The following is a 16,064-nucleotide window of genomic DNA, read 5'->3' as shown; positions in this document are numbered from 1 at the left end:
AATATATCACCTTTTCAGCTTCTATAAATCACACAGACACACACACACACATGCATCAGAGGGTCGAACTAACATCTAGTGTTGTAGGAACACGTCACCGACACATACTCTGTCTTACGCACATACATGGATACATAAACACGTGCACTGGATGGGGCACTTATGCAGTACAGAGTAGATACACATGTACTGTATATACAGTCACTCATTCGCTCACTGGAACCAAGTAGACACCCACAGTCACTAGGTGCCACCAAGTACTATTTCAGCAACCTTAAGGATAATTATTTATGTGAGTATGCATACACAGATATTTGTGTGTTATGTGTGTGTGTGTGTGTGTGTAGCGGGAGTGGCCAGACCGTTATGAGGTGGCGAGTAGCGCTGTGCAGGCCGTTCAGCACCGGCTGGAGGAGAGTCGCCGCGCCAACCGGGAGAAGGACGGGCTGGTCGCCAAGCTCAGGACCCGACTCAGGCAGCTAGAGGGTGATACACAGAACGCCTGCAAGGAGCGTGAAATGGAGGAGGCCCACAGGAAACAGGAGCACAAGATGCTGCTGGATGTGAGTAGTTCTCCCTCTACTGGAGGCTAGTGGTTAGGCATGATTTGGTGTCCTCCAGGGTACCACTGCACTGTGAGAGCATATTGGTTGTAATGGTGCTAGAATTATATGTTATATAGTTATAGTTACGGTATTTGGTAGATGGCTTCGTCCAAAGCGACTTGCAACACATGTTTGCTGACTTTGCTTGTTTCTTTGTTTAGCTTCTGACTGAGTATGAATCCCTCAGAAAAGAGCATGATGGTGCCAAGGTAGAATCATTCCTCTTCATAAACACTTTTTAAATTCAGGTCAGGCCATTCCTGTCCAGTAAACATCTGCTGTGTTTTCAATTCCTCTAACAGGACAAATTATTTTCAACCGAGAACAAGCTGTTGGAAGCCAATGAGCAGATTTCTGAGCTGAAAAGGTGATGGTTTTTTTGTCTTTCGTGTTTTGTTCCCTAAGTGCCAAAACATCAAAAACATTAATCATTGTCAAATCAGACAGAGAGTTTACTCCAGTTTTGTCTTTCCAGGTTAATTTGTAAGATGGAGTCGCAGGTGAAGCAGCTGGAGCACGAGAGCCAAGCAAAGCTGCGTATGGCCTCTCATGCTCACTCCCAGTCCATAAGGTAAGACCCTCCTGCCTGATTATTAAAAAGGTCAAATGTCAAGGCCTTGTATTTAGCAGTGACTTTTATCCAAAGCAACGTACACAGGCATTCTGCAGTGAGCAGGAATTGAATCCGGCTCCACCAAGAGTGGGACACCAACCACTGTACCAATACCCATATGTACTGTATACCACAGTTGCTTAATTCATCAAAACACTGTAAATGTTACTACAGTTGAATTTGTCATAGCCTGGTAGAGCTAGACACATGTTCATTTTGTGAATATGGAAACTGAGCTGGGACCAACAAATGTGCAGAACTTCAGGAACTTTGTAACAAACTATGTCCGTTCAAATAACTATAGCCTGCAGTTCTCGGTCCAACCTCAGGGGAGCGCCAAACACTACATCTGATGGCTGAAGCTGACAGAAGGAATGAAACGTATTTATTCCCCCTCTCTCTGAACCGGTACAGTTTGTTCCATCACCCCGACCTGCTGATGTCACCGAGCAGAAGGTACCATGACGCGGACAGGGGTATGAGGAAATCCCCAGTTTTTCAGGCTGACCAGGCTCCCACACAACCCCCTGACAGAACTGGAGTCCCAGACAAAAGGTAGCATCTTTTCTAAAATCCTTATGATACATCATGACAGTGATGATGACAGTAGTTATGGTACAGTGGTCTCACATAGTGTTTTCCCAGGGTTCAAACTGCTAATTGATTAGAGATGACAATATATTAGCAATGTCTATGACCTCTCTGAGATGTGCGAAACCTCAGACTTCAAATTTGAAATTGTGATTAAGAGCCTAGACAATAGAATCTTTGAGTGACAGAATTGCTGAGTGCAAGGGAAGAAGGGAAGCTGACATTATTCCAGCTTGGTGGCTAATACTTAGAATCCCAGCAATTCCAGACATTCAGTGTGACTCTGTGTTACAGGCGCGTGTCTCCACCTGTGCGTGAGCTCCAGCCTGACCCGGCGGCTCAGATGCAGACCACAGGCAGGAGAGACGCTGCTCTGACCCCCGTCATGAGGGCCCTGATTGAGCTGGAGGGGACCAGAGCCACGGAGGGGAAAGCCCTGTCCAAGAGCAGCCGTGGGTCTTCCAGTAAGATATACACTCAGATTCACCCGGGTGCTTCTTTGAATACTAATGTGTCTGCAGTACTCTGATGTCATTTTTGTTTCTCCTTGTATGTGTGTATGGTTATTGCTGTGTATGCTGCATTTGTATGACGTATGTGTGTGCACGCACATGTGTGTATATGGGTCCGTATGTGTGTGTGTGTGTGTGTGTGTGTGTGTGTGTGTGTGTGTGTGTGTGTGTGTAGGGTCAGAAAGGTGCAGGCCCACAGTGGGCTTTGTTGACAGCAGGCCACACCAGTCTGTGCAGCTAAGGGGAGCAGCTTCACCTATGCCAGAGGCTGAGCCAATTGGAGCAGCCGATGTCACAGTAGTGCCTGAACAAAGAGGCGGAGCTGCACACAGAAGGGGAGGGCCTTTGTTAAGGGCCCAGAGAAGCATGTCTCCAGATGGTCATCGCTCCTCCTCCCTGCCCCCCCCCAGAACCCAAAGACCACTACCTGTCTCCACACCTTGTATGTGCACTATGATGACAATGATCATTGTTTGTGTTCAGATTTTTTTTTTTAATAAATCCATGAAATTCCCGGTTAAAATAGATGCATGTTTTATCCAAAGCAACATGAGACAGCATGTAACCTTGTATCATGTCCCTTGAGATGCAGCACTTTATGGTTTCCCTTTTAGTCTTTTCAGCAAATCAAGACTTTCTTTGAGTGACCAATTGTAACCGTTTTGTTCACTGTCACTGTTTTGTCCTGACAGCAAGGAACACTCTGATTAGGCCGCTCTCTGCAAAGTCCAGCCCTAAACGCTCCCCAAGGGAAAACTTCTCCACAGGGTTCGGCAACCCTTCATCCAGGTACTCCAGCACAGCACAACTGAGAGGATCACATGACCAACTTTCAGTGTTATAATATCTGTACATCACACATCCACCTCATATGCAGTTCCCTTCAGAATTATTGGCAGCCTTGTGAAAGATGATTGAAAAGGCTAAAAGTTATTAATCTTATACTATTATATTGAAAATAGAAAAAAAACTGACCTTTATTTGAGGTAAGTTTAGTCTGTAGAATAAAGCAATCATTAGTGAAAATAAAGTCACATATGTTACACTTATTGGCACCCCAAGAATACATTTGAATTAAGGTAAAGTAAAATTTAAGTTTAAAAAAAAAAAAAGAAGACATTTTAAGCAGTCATCTTAGTCTTCCATCACCATGAGAAAGATTCAAGAGCATTCCATTGCAATAAGGCAAAAGTGTGTTGATTTGCATGAATCAGGAAGTGGAAGAAAATACAAGAAAATTGCTGTTCGACTTAAAATGCCCATATCAACAGTGAGGGCAATCATCAGTCTGGAATAGGACGTAAGACTATTTTGTCAGGGGCCACAGGGAGAAAGATGGTCAGAGAAGTAAAAAAAATCTCCAAACACCAAAGTTTCAGAATGACAGGGTTAAATAGCATCTTGGGGGTCACCATGTCTCCAAATCCTCCACCTTCATTCCAACAACTGTTTGGAAGGTATGCCCAGAAAGAAGCCTTTCCTATCTTTTCGACATCATCATATACCATCATATGCCAATCATACCAATAATCATTGAAACGCATGTTTTTCGGCATAATATTTGTTTAGTGATCACCTGTGACTTTTTTTCTTGTGGTAATGGGCTAATGGAATTTATAAATGTGTTCCTGTTAAGACAGGAAAAATACGTTTCATCAGCCTTTTCACTCGTATAAAATAAGGGTGCCAATAATTCTGGACGGCACTGTACATACAATTTTTTCTACTGTAGATTTGTATTTATTTTTTTACATTACATTTCAAATATATCATCATACTTTAATGAAGTACTTTTATAGTATGATGATAGTCCTAGTGTCCTAGTCCTTTTCAATGATATTTGACAATGTTTTCAGGTTTAAATCTGATGGAAGGAGTCTAGGTTCATCCTCACAAAAACCCAGCCCACGAAAACGACTCCATTATACAGCGCCAGAGAGAACAGAAGGTATTGCACCGGGACATTGCATCCTGTGTTTTCTTTTCATCCCAAATAGCAGACAGTCTTAGGAAAAGATCTCAAGTGTTCCTTAATCTCCATATGCAGTGGGCACATCACAGTGTCAGATAGCTCACACAGCTTTGCAGGGGTCACTGTCTCCATCACAGAACCTGCAGCAGATTGCTGCTTAGAAAACTGCTGATAGAAACTTTTTGGCAGCAGAAATACTTCTTTAAGTGGACAAGCCAGTCCCATTTAAAATTAAGTGTTTTTAATATATTGTAGCGACATTGTACTTATTACATCGTAGTGACTCAAGTACATTGTACTTATTAGATCATTAAGCTTTGAGTACTCATTTCCCAAGGACACTTCATAGAAACTGTAGCTGATAAAACCTCTGTGCACAGGGACATAGGGACCAGTAATCAGGCTCACACCAAGCTGCAAAGACTCCTTCGGGATGTTTTTATCTACAGAGACAGTGGCAAACGCTTGTATAGGGACAGTTATAATGTCAGTAACTGTAATTTTTTCCCTAAGTGTACATTTAGTTGCTAATGTTTGAGGGTTGGGGTTGTTCGGTCCATAGGTGACCTGCAGTGCAGCTACAGCTCAGATAACTCAGCTGGCTCTGAGGGGTGTGAGGACCGGAAGGCAGAGGGAGGTGACGTGGCTGACACGGAGAGCTGCGTGCTGGAGCTCCCCGACGAGGTACCGCTGTCGTACCAGTCACGGCTGCAGTCCCTGGCCGATGCTGAGCGACTCCTGGACGAGCTGACGCAGGAGAAACAACAGGTCCTTACTCTCACAGCTCCTCATACTGGCCTTCTGTATACATATGATTTCTCTCTCACTCTCACTGATTTTCATGTTCTTTATCTATCTATCTATCTATCTATCATTCTTTTCATATTCCTTACCCTGTATCTGTCTTTGTCTTCATTTTGTCTTTCTCTCACTGAATTGCCTTTCCAGGTTTGTCTGTCTCCATATTCCTTCTACTCCTTTTCCTCACTGTTCATTGGTCCTCATCTTCATGTTCTCTTTCTTTCTTTTCATCTCTCTTTTGTTCATCAGTCTGTTCCTTCTCTTTCTCTCCACCCTTTGTTTTCTCATATAGCCCCTATAATCCCACTGCCTCCGTCATCATGTAAGCCACAAGGTGGATAGATCGTGTCATCTCTGAAGCTGCCATACATACAATTCCACAATTAGTGGAAATGCTCTCATTGTGGCAGTCTCATAATCCTGCTTTATTTTTAGCTGTGGAATATGCTGTGTGCTGGTAGATTATCTCCTCCACAGAGATACTGGGAATTTAGATGATGGGGATTGTTGAGCACAAGGGAACAGTGTAGAACATGATACCTGACAGATCCCAAGCATGCAGGCCTAGTTACGATCTGGCATGCACTGTCTGCCTGCCAGGATTCCTCTTTGATTTTGGCCTAAACCCTTTTATTAATTGGCAGTGACCTCTGTGGGTAGGTGGGGGTGGGGTCCTATCACCCTGCGCAACAGCAACAACAACAACGCAACGTGACCTGTTGTATAACGGGGACTTTATTGTTCCGAATGTTGCTCCAGATAATGAATTCTATTTTTAGAGGTTTGTGTGTGTGTGTGTGTGTGTGTGTGTATGTATGTGTCCCACTCATTCCTGTTCCTGTAGAGAGGGCCGGATCAGTGAAAGCCCCTCTGCCCTGATGTCATGGTCACCGCTGCCACGCTGGCTTCACCTCATCAGCCAAGTGCCCTGAAGTGGCCTATGGGCCTCATGTGTAAATGCATTACATTTAGCTCAGCATGTTTATTCATGCGCTCGTCCTCTCCCTCTTTCTCTGTCTCGCTCTCCACCAGATTGAGGCGGCCCTGAGCAGGATGCCTGGGGCTGGGGGCAGGGTCACCTTGCAGACCAGGTTAGATGAGGTACGGGCTGCACAAGACTGCTTTGAAATATACATAAATAGAATAAATGTGTTGTTTTTTTTGTTTGTTCTTTTTAATGTAAAATCTATTCATTCTTATAGACATACTTAATATGAGTAGAATTCCGTACTTGGCAAAACTGTTAGGACATAACCAGACATACAGCCTAGTTAACCTGTAAGAACAGTAAAGTAAAGTGGTCTGTTTAGCTGTAGTGGGCACATTTTGATATGGTTACTTCTGACACGGAAATTCCTTTTGTTCGTTTGTTACAGAATATACAATAGTTAATTCACATTATGTTTCAGCGCTTTATTAATTTAAAATTGTTTTTGTACAGGTGACGTTAGAAAACCGTCTGGAGCGAGTAAACCGTGACTTGGGATCCTTACGCATGACTCTAAAGAGATATAACATACTGCGGTCCTCTGCTCACACATAGCAACCTCTCTCTGGTCTCAAGAAAGAAGATTCAGTCTCTCACAGCCACAGGAAGCAGGTTCATTTTTAGTCTCTCACTCCTTGTCCCTTGTACGAAATGCAATGTGTATATGTGAAGTACATATTTTCTACTTTTATTACTGTAGAATATATTTTGGATATTTTATGACATGGGAAAAAGATTGGAGAATTGTAAAGTATATTTTAGTAAAATTCAGATTTATAACCATTTACTTTTTTATGTCCATGAAATATGAACTTTTATGCTTTACTCCTCTTTCAGGTCATTTAGATAGTTTTTGTATCTGGTGATCCATTTGAATGGCAAAGAAATATAAATCCAGCCCAAGATCTCCACTCACATGAGCCCTCAGTACTGAAAGTAGCTCCTGAATGTTATTACTAATAGAGGTCCAGCAAAGAGTAACTTTGTGACGGTTAGGTATTTCAAACACACCAAGAATGGGCAGAGGAACTTGGCTGCTTCCTTTAAACTCATGAGGCATGAAACCTGCAATAAAAGTGCCCCCCCCCATCCATATTAAAATCCATATTACTCAGATGTATGTTTTAAAAGAAAATGAACAAAAAACAGTGTATGGATGGGATTTGGGTATCCTAGTGATTTAACAATCCAAGCACAAAAATGAAAGATTTACTATTTAGTAAGTGTACTATTATACACTAACTGGACCACCTTAGAGCCTACAGCTTCCCCACTGACCTGTATTAGAAGATGATTTATTGGATGTTCGCCATGATGTTCACCAGACCGACATAAGTTAAGCAGACCGTTGAAGGCATTGGAGTTTTTTTAGTCTTCCAGCTACATATGAGTACTCTTCAGAAAGTTCTGAGGTATCATCTGAATGGAGATCCATAGATGTAATCATTCCATGTGAAAAAAATTTGAGCAGTTTCCCTGCTGTTATTTATGTTTACATACAATGCATAGTTTTATTTATTTTGTTTTTAAACATTGACATCTTCTCCTCAGTTGCTTTGTAAGAATGCTTTTAAATTGAGATTTTTCAAAATCCTTGATGTCACTGACTTGAATGAATGTCTCACAGTTGCAATGTATTAGATATGTAATGTATGTGATTTGAAGTCACCACAACTTCTGTAGAGGCCTTTTTTTATGTTTTACTCACTGTCATTCCAAATTTCACTCTGACCCCATCCCAGGGAGTAGCACTGAGCCACCGTCCCATCTATATCTCCTGACCTCTTGCAAACACCAAAACCAGCAAAGACTTGGTGCATCTTATTTTGCACAGTTTTCATTTGATCACACACACAAACACATGGTGCGCACAGATGTTGTATGTAACTCCATTCATGCTGGGCATGCCAAAAGAGATGAGCCCACTGTTTACACACACCACACAGCCCCTGCCACGTATGATCAAGCATGAAAACGATGATTGTGCAGTCTTTTACTGGGTTTTTTTCCTCCACTGTTAGCCTTTGCTTAAAAAAAAAGAAACAAATACATTCAAAAAAAATTCTATACTCTGTAAACCAGTTGGAAATATATACTCTCACATCGAGATTTTATCTCAAATAAACTTTAAAGATGAATATAAAATATGAACAGTATTTCTGATGCTTTGCTGTTTCTCTCCTGCTCTCAATCTGCTTAAGTAATTGAAGCTTGGAACGAAGTACCCATGCATTGATGCAGTGAATGCAGTGATGTTAGGATGAAATGCTTGCGCTATTGGTTGAGCATAGAAAGTGTGCGAGAGAGCCATCCCAAGCTACAGGAGTGACGCAGCTCAAACAGAAGTACGTCACAGGAATAGATCCTGCTGTTTTACAGCTAAACCACCGGATAGCGCCTGTAACCCTGTCCACTAGTTACATTGAAGAAAAGCAAGCATGCCTCAGACCCGACACAAAACAGAAGATGCTACCTGGGACTTCCCTCGTTTCGTTTCATGTGTGAACAGTTTCATTTGAAATTAGAGTTAACGTTACGTTTCCTTGCTTATGCAACTCAACTAGAGGGGAAATGTGTTTGATAGGACATAGCATCATATTAGATAAAGTCATGCTTGCTTATTGCTAGCCAAAAATAAAAACATGCAAGTGGACTAATTTACAAATCACGTTGCCAGCAAAAGAGAGGACGACGAGGGAGTCTAGTTGACATGACGTTACCTTACAACTTGGCTACTAATGCTGCAGACTAGCCTGCAAACATTATTGGACTGCTCAGCCAACGACACCCTGATGTCACTGACAATATTTTTAGTATGCCAACTTAATCCCACTACAAAGAAAATGTGTTTAAGTGAAGGTTAGATCAGACCAAAGACGGGCGTGTGCCATACGACGGAAACGATACCTGAAATATTGGTGCTGTTTAAAATATATATATATATATATATATATATATGTGTGTGTGTGTAATGTATCGTTTCGTAGCCGTTAGATTAGTGTAACGTAAATGCTGGATAGATAAACAGCTAGCTGGGTACGTTATCTAGCGATAACCAACATAGCTGCACATGAAGCAACCACCATAAGCTGTAGCATAACGTTACACCAATTTGTCTCTGCAAGCTGTTGTGTTCTTGAAAATGCCCCTACATCCATGTGCTGTCAGAGGAAATGTTTTTCCGGACTAACTGTTAGCCAGACATAACAAAGGTAAGTCATTTCTTGTAACCCACGCTACCGAAGTGTCGGTGTTGCATGACCAATGTTAGCAGTTAAATGAACACAATAGCTAGCTAGTGATGTTGCTAGGAGACAGATGTTAGCACGTAGCGCTATCTCTCTCTGAAACCACCTTGTGTCAATGATGTTAAATGGAAACGGCTAGCTACACAGCTAACGTTGCTGTGTCTAAAACTGTAATTTGACGTCAGAAAAAAATGCATTTCATTGACAGCATGAAGCTGCGTGAGTTGGCTGGTTGCACATATCACGTTTTCATACATCTTGTTATTCTATATTATTTTAAGTATCAAGCCCATTGAATCAACCAAGACTAGCTGTTACGTTAGTGAAGTAGCTAGCAAGTTATAGGGGGTATTTACCATTTCTTAGTCCTCGGATAAATATTTTATAGGTACACAATGTCATATTGAATAACCATAACGTGCTTCAGCAATTTCACTTTGTGCCAGTGGCATGCTGCATGTATCATGTCTAGCTATGAAATCCAGCTGAATTAACGTAACGCCCCTCCATTTCCCCGGCTACAGTTTTGCACAGTTTGTGGTTTTACAGACGCTTACGTTATCAACGTTAAAGTGTCTCACAGGGAATGGCCTAGTGCCCCTTTGACCGATCTGTGTTAAGTTACCTTTAACATTACTAGGTATCATTATAGTGAGCTAATGTAAGACTAGGATAGTCTGTCTTCTTTGAATGACCACAGTCTGCCCCCAGTCAGAGAGCCTCGCTGACACTCTCAGAGGAACCGTTGAAGGATTTGTTTGCCAGAAACAACCAACAGAGGCCATGCAGTCTATTTCAATTTAATTCTCTACTTATTAGGGGTATAATCTCAGTCTGGAACTCCAAGTCAAAAGAACAAGAGTAACCAGAAAACCTAAGATGAGTAGCATAGGCCTTCTAACCACTAACAGTCACATGTGTGTGATGGAGCTTGCATGTGTGATTGTTGTGTGTGCATTTTGGAGTGTGGAAGGGCCCTTTAGGTGTGGCGATGCCCTTCTCCAAAGACTGTCTTGGCCTGAAAGTATGAAGAGGCGGACAGTAGCCTGTCATCAGTTCAGCAAAGCTCTGGGCATGACCTGTCCTGGCCCTGGCGGGTCACCCTGTTGTATGTTAATGTGTGTTCATTTTGCACATACCTCTGTCTCACTAACAGTATGGTTAGGAAAAACATGCTATCTGTGTGCTCCTCGGAGTTTGAACAGCTGACTGGCTCAGGGAAAAAGACTTGAAACACAGGCTAGACTTGACTGAAAGAGAGGATGCAATTACCACTGTTTTCTGTCAATTTAATTTTACTGTTTGAACATATCAGGGCTGTGTCCTTCTTTCACAAAGGTTTGATGTTGTAGTGTTGTATATAGAGGTAGAATTTGATCGAGTACTTTTTTCCTCAACACAAAAAAATCTAAATTCAGTTACTACACTATAGATAGATGACTGATATGACGACAACATCCAAACTAGACACTGACTGGATGATATTGTTGCTTCTTTGTTGTCCTGCTCTTAAAGCATATCTCTGAAGATGAATGTCTATATCTCCTCTTCAGATGATGTGCTAAATTTAAACCCTGTGTACATTATTAACTTCTTAGAGGCTCCCAAACTACAGGCGAAATGCTGCTGGAGAGCCTCTGAAATGAAATTTCGGGCCGGGGGCTGGGTGTGTATGGCCAGAATGAAGAAAAAGCTGCACTGTATCTAATGATCATTCCAAAATGATTAGGTTTATCCCGAATGAATCCTGTTATGAAGCAGGCCTTGCAGAAACAATGAGTCACGGTATTGATCTCTCCTCCGCCCCGGCACAGAGGGAGACTGCTAATAGCCGCGACTCCGTTCGGCCTAGAGGAAGGGAGGGCCGTGGCCAATCACACCACAGAGTGTGCCTCTGCCAATCACACCAGAGGCTCGATAGCTCACAATCACTGCTGCACAGTTAGGTGATGGAGGTGGTGTGGTAAGTGGAATAGATGCACTGAGTGTATGAGAGGGGTGGTTGCAGGCAGTAAACTGCTGCTGTGAGAGCAGGTGAAAAAGCAGATGTTACTTTATGAGCAAATGCTGGGCAGTACTGCTGTGTGTGTAGCTGATGTTCATGTGAGTATTACGCACTGATAGGTTTAATTGGTTCAGCAAGTTCAGGTAATTCATTGCTGCAGTATGCACAGGTGGGCCAACACTACAGCCTGCTGCCAATGGGATTGTATGGTTTTCATTTCCCATCCTGCTCTGCTTGGCCTTGCCCATCCAGGCCTTGCCCATCCATCTTCCTGCATTCTTGTCAGCTTGTTAGGCTGGGTGGGATCACGATTGCCTTGCTCAGACAGCTTGGTCCCTCAGCCCCTCTCCACTTCCACTCCAACCATCTGAATAGGCTGACTAGGCTTTTTCTTCTACATGACGGCAGCCTTCCTTGAGCAATGCATAACCAAGTGTTTTCATCGAGAGGAAAGGTAAGCATTCCATTAGGATTGTCGGCACTCTCTTGAATCACCTGACCTTTGTCAAAGCTTCATCAAATATTAACAAACCTGGATGCTACTTTTTCACTGTGACGCCCAGTCAGCCAGTTCCGTGGGGGCCTGTGTGATGTATTTAGGAGTCAGCGCTGCATCAGTGGCCCTGGTGTGGGGAGTCTTCGCTGTCATGGCGTTTGTTTTGTGCGCGCCGGTGCGTGGGCGCTGATCTTAGCCCGCCGAGGACAGCAAAAGAGAGACATTATTAATGAATGCAATCAGGAAATGGGCTGTTGGTCTTAATAGATGCTTAATCTTGGTAACAAATGGCCCCAGGGGTGGCAGAGAAGGGCCTGTGTCGTAGCCAGCCCCAGGCAGCGGGTCATTACTTGCTGCCACAGGCAACTGTATATTTTCCAGTCTTCACGCTTGGCGTGCATCCAGACACTAATGGTATTGGGCCGCGTGCTGTTTTGCTCCCCAGCCCCTCCCCTGTCGCCCTCACCACCCCCTCTGTGTCTTTGATTAATGACGGGCTGTCGGAGAGTCACTCTTGCTAAAGTCCAGCACAGGGGCGTGTTCACTCCCACTACAGTCTAGAACAGGCACATCTACTCCGCCTAGAATATAATATGGTGGCTTGTGTATTACTGCTGGTCCAGCACATGAGTGTGTTCAGTCTCACTGGAGTTCAGCACAGTCTTGTTCACTCCTTCTAGAATACAAAATGGTGGCTTATGCATTACCACTGGTCCTGCATTTGGGTGTGTTCGTTAACACTTAAGTCTAGAACCGGCACATCCACTCCTAGAATACAGTATGGTGGTGTTGTGGTACATTTTCAGACTTTAATCACAATGTCAAACAGTTTTCTTTATCCACAACTTTAACTAAAGAGTCTTCAAAAGTAAGGGCTGGGGTCTTCAGAACGTATTTCAAAAGAAAGCTCTCAAAAACCAGTGTGGTATCCAGGGATCACACTGAAATGTTACTCTCTTTGTTCTTTCTTTTTATACACAGCGAGACTCATCTTTGTCATATTAGACCAATCGTGGACCCTTCCCATAGGTTGTACCATTTTATGGGGAGAGCTTTCTGGTCCGAAAATAATTGTATCATATTTGGGCATATTGTTTGATTGTTCTCCAATCTAATGATGTTTTTTGTGAGATTTGGCAGAAAAGCCGCCAGTGGATGGCCTTGAACAGAGTTTTGCTGGGACTCATCTGTGAGCTGCTCTCCCTCCACAGACACGAATATTTCCAAGCCCGTCTGAGAGTGCATTTAAAAAGCTTATTACACTTCACACAAATATTGAACAAAAGTGCCCACACTCGACTACAATAGTGGTTCCAGATTAGATACATAGTTTCTTCAGTGCTTGGTTAAACTATCATAGAGATGATGGTACAGTGGCCTGTGTATAACCACTAGCCTAGCACAGGGGCATGTTCATTCCTTCTAGAGTACAGCACAGTGATATGTTAACTTCCACTAGACTAGAGTTTAGAGTTGATCCATCCACAGTGACATACTCATTCCTGTAAATGTCTTATTACACTGACCATGACGAAGGTAAAAAAAACAAAATGTCCTGTTAATGAAATCATATGAAATATATTCATTGGAGTCAGCGTGTGCAATGCTACCTCTCATCCTTTAGGGTCTGCAGTACAAGGGTGGGTTCACTCCTTCTCCTGTAAACCACAGGGGCATGTTCATGCTCACTAGGACAAAGCACAGAAACCTCTTCACCCCCCAATTAAAGTGTAGGGCATGGCCTTATTCACTTCCTCTGGAGAATGAAAAATTCACTAGTGCCAGGGTCCGAGAAAGAGAGGTCAATTCATTCCTTGGAGGGTAACAAAGAATATCCAGGATGGTCCTTCGATTTGACACATGGAAATAGCGTATAACATGAAAAGCATAAAGATAGCAATGCATGGGAATACAGTGTATCGTGAGCATGCAACATGACAGGCTTAAAACGTGAAAGGGGAGTGGAAGGTTTCCATGAGGCGTGATCCATCTGCACTGTGTCTGCAGGTCCGTCAGACAGCAGACTGAAGATAAATTAATTTGAGCAGGCGGTTGTTGTTGAATGGATGATTGTGTTAAGTGAGACCTGCTGATGCCCTGATAGGGCATGAACGACCGTGCAGGTGTGTAAGAGCAGCCATCCATTTCATAACTGTTAGAGAACGGCCGGAAGAAACGGTGATTGTGATGTTTGCAATGAAATGCAATTCATTTGGCTATAATTGAATTATTGAGTACCTTTAATCCAAATTAGACTATAGACATGGCAGGGATGTTGCATGACTAAGTATTGTTGCAGTCATAAGGTATGATATTTTTATACATCTTATAAAGTAGCTATTTTTTACTGGTTTTCATACTTTTATCTTGTTGACATTTTGAGATTTCAGTGTTGAGATCTGTAGATGACTTAAATCCTTCACTGAAGAGAGATATTTGCACACAATCTGATGTTTGGTTTCTTGAAGCAGTTAAATGCCAAACCAGTCCACTCCTCAACTTCAATGTCTGGAGGTTTCTTACAGGTGTGAGACTGAAACCAGACCCATATACTGTATTACCAGTATCGTGTTGTAGCTTGGGCTGACCCACCCATATAGGTCATAGCCAGATCAGTGACCTTGAGTAATTGTCCAAATCATCAGCATGAAAAACAGCATAGCTCTCCAGGACTTATCCTATTTCAAATGGGTTAGATGCACTTCATAGAGCCGCTGCTGTGAGGAAAGGAACGGTTTGGATGCAAAAGGTACACTACAAAAGCAAAATAAAATGAATTATTTGAAACCATCATCTTGAAGGTACCACTTTGTACTATCCCTGTAAAGGAACCATTTTTGATCAAGTGGACAGGTTTAATATTAGAAGTAAAAGGCCTGACTAGCAAAGACAGAATGTTTGATATACTAACCATACATCATTCAAAAAGAAACTGACCTTTTCATTTTTGATGGCTTTTATTTAAACATCTTTTTGAAGCCTTTTAATCAGAGACCTTTTTTTAGCTAGATTGCCACAGCAGGTTTTGATTATGTTTATTTACCAATAACTCTGTGAGGTGTTTCGCTGCGTGCGTCAGGTTCATGTTTGAGACATGTTGTTGTTATGACCACACAGACGTAATGAGGTCGAGCGTATTTGATCCTCTCCTGAGGTCACAGGCTACTTGACTTGATCTTCATCCTACCCAGTGAGGGCTCCCTCAAGTCATGTCCATTCATTTCAACAATGGGTAATTCTGCCTGAACTTGAACAGTGCCTTGTTTCGTCAAGCCATGGAACAAATAATGGTATGCCTCATAGGAATAGGGTCTGTGGATACAGTTGTAATGCTGGTCTGTATTGTCTGAGTTAAATCTCATTATTTCTGAAATTTCTTCAGTTTTATTCATTTAGCATGTGAGTAGAAAAATTCCCTCTGGTGATACTGTTTGCTGGTAATGTGTGTGTGTGTGTGTTTGTTTGTACGGTGAGCCGTAAGGTCAGTCTCAGCAGTGATGTGCCTGCACTGTGGAGCCCTCAGTAATCGTGACTGCCTGCAGGAGCTGCCTGCCCACGAGACGAGCAGAGAGGAAATGTAAACGAAGGGGGAGGGGCATGTCAGCGTGAATGAGCCCCTGATTAGTCAGAGAGCTGACTGTCAGCGAGCCGAATGCATCACAGCGATCACAGCCAATCCTGACACAGCCTTTTGCATCGCCATGGAAACAGCCCTTTATAGCTCCAAGAGAGGTGGAGACATAAGAAGAAGAAGACAGGAGGGAAGGGTAAAAAAACAGCTCCCAAGCCAGGAAGAAAGGAGAGGGGGAGAGAGTGTCAGCTTTTCTTTTTTCTCTCTGACTGATTTCACTGCTCATGTTGCTCTTCATCACTTCTGATGGGTTGGATTACCAGCGGAAAACTCAGATAGAAATGATAGAATGACAAGCCTCTCTGCTGTTTATCGCATGGATGGCAGTGGTGGAATGGACGCTCTTCCTAGATTGATTGGATCAGTGGGATAAACATGCCATGTTGATGTAAGCCAGCAAACAGGTAATTTGTGTCCTCAACCTTTCTGTCATCTCAGTGTTGTTCACTTCACTGGAGTCAGCCTTGGAATGTATAAAAAAAATGCGATATGGGATTTTGGGATGTCAGAATGTGTTTGCTTGTAAGGCCCAATCTGTCATCATGAGGCATATGGAGTCGTTATTGTGTTTTCCTACAATCTGGCACTGCTGCCTCTAGCCA

General features: G+C 42.8%; 2 protein-coding genes across 7 annotated transcripts in view; both read left to right on the top strand.

The window, feature by feature from the left end:
- Positions 1–8,227, top strand: part of LOC105900159 (M-phase phosphoprotein 9) — a 34,941-nt gene extending 26,714 nt beyond the window's left edge. For both annotated transcript variants that reach the window (XM_031577192.2, XM_031577191.2), the window contains exons 13-24: positions 348–563; positions 767–814; positions 908–972; positions 1,081–1,176; positions 1,633–1,773; positions 2,104–2,273; positions 2,497–2,763; positions 3,014–3,110; positions 4,178–4,269; positions 4,856–5,061; positions 6,127–6,195; positions 6,536–8,227. In XM_031577192.2, coding sequence (XP_031433052.1) covers positions 348–563; positions 767–814; positions 908–972; positions 1,081–1,176; positions 1,633–1,773; positions 2,104–2,273; positions 2,497–2,763; positions 3,014–3,110; positions 4,178–4,269; positions 4,856–5,061; positions 6,127–6,195; positions 6,536–6,637 — 1,569 coding nt within the window. In that variant the 3' untranslated portion in view covers positions 6,638–8,227. The remainder of the gene's footprint in view (positions 1–347; positions 564–766; positions 815–907; positions 973–1,080; positions 1,177–1,632; positions 1,774–2,103; positions 2,274–2,496; positions 2,764–3,013; positions 3,111–4,177; positions 4,270–4,855; positions 5,062–6,126; positions 6,196–6,535) is intronic.
- A 65-nt stretch (positions 8,228–8,292) lies between these two features.
- The window catches only part of LOC105900257 (membrane-associated phosphatidylinositol transfer protein 2), a 40,813-nt gene continuing 33,041 nt past the window's right edge, over positions 8,293–16,064 (top strand). For 4 of the 5 annotated variants that reach the window (XM_031577184.1, XM_031577185.1, XM_031577187.1 and 1 more), the window contains exon 1: positions 8,293–15,866. The gene's annotated coding sequence lies outside the window, so the exon portion shown is untranslated. The remainder of the gene's footprint in view (positions 15,867–16,064) is intronic. The other variant, XM_031577183.1, reaches the window with a different exon arrangement.

Source organism: Clupea harengus, chromosome 12 (genome assembly GCF_900700415.2).
Source record: "Clupea harengus chromosome 12, Ch_v2.0.2, whole genome shotgun sequence".
NCBI lineage: Eukaryota > Metazoa > Chordata > Actinopteri > Clupeiformes > Clupeidae > Clupea > Clupea harengus.
The sequence above is the reverse complement of the archived record's forward strand: the minus strand, read 5'-3'. Positions and strand labels throughout refer to the sequence as shown.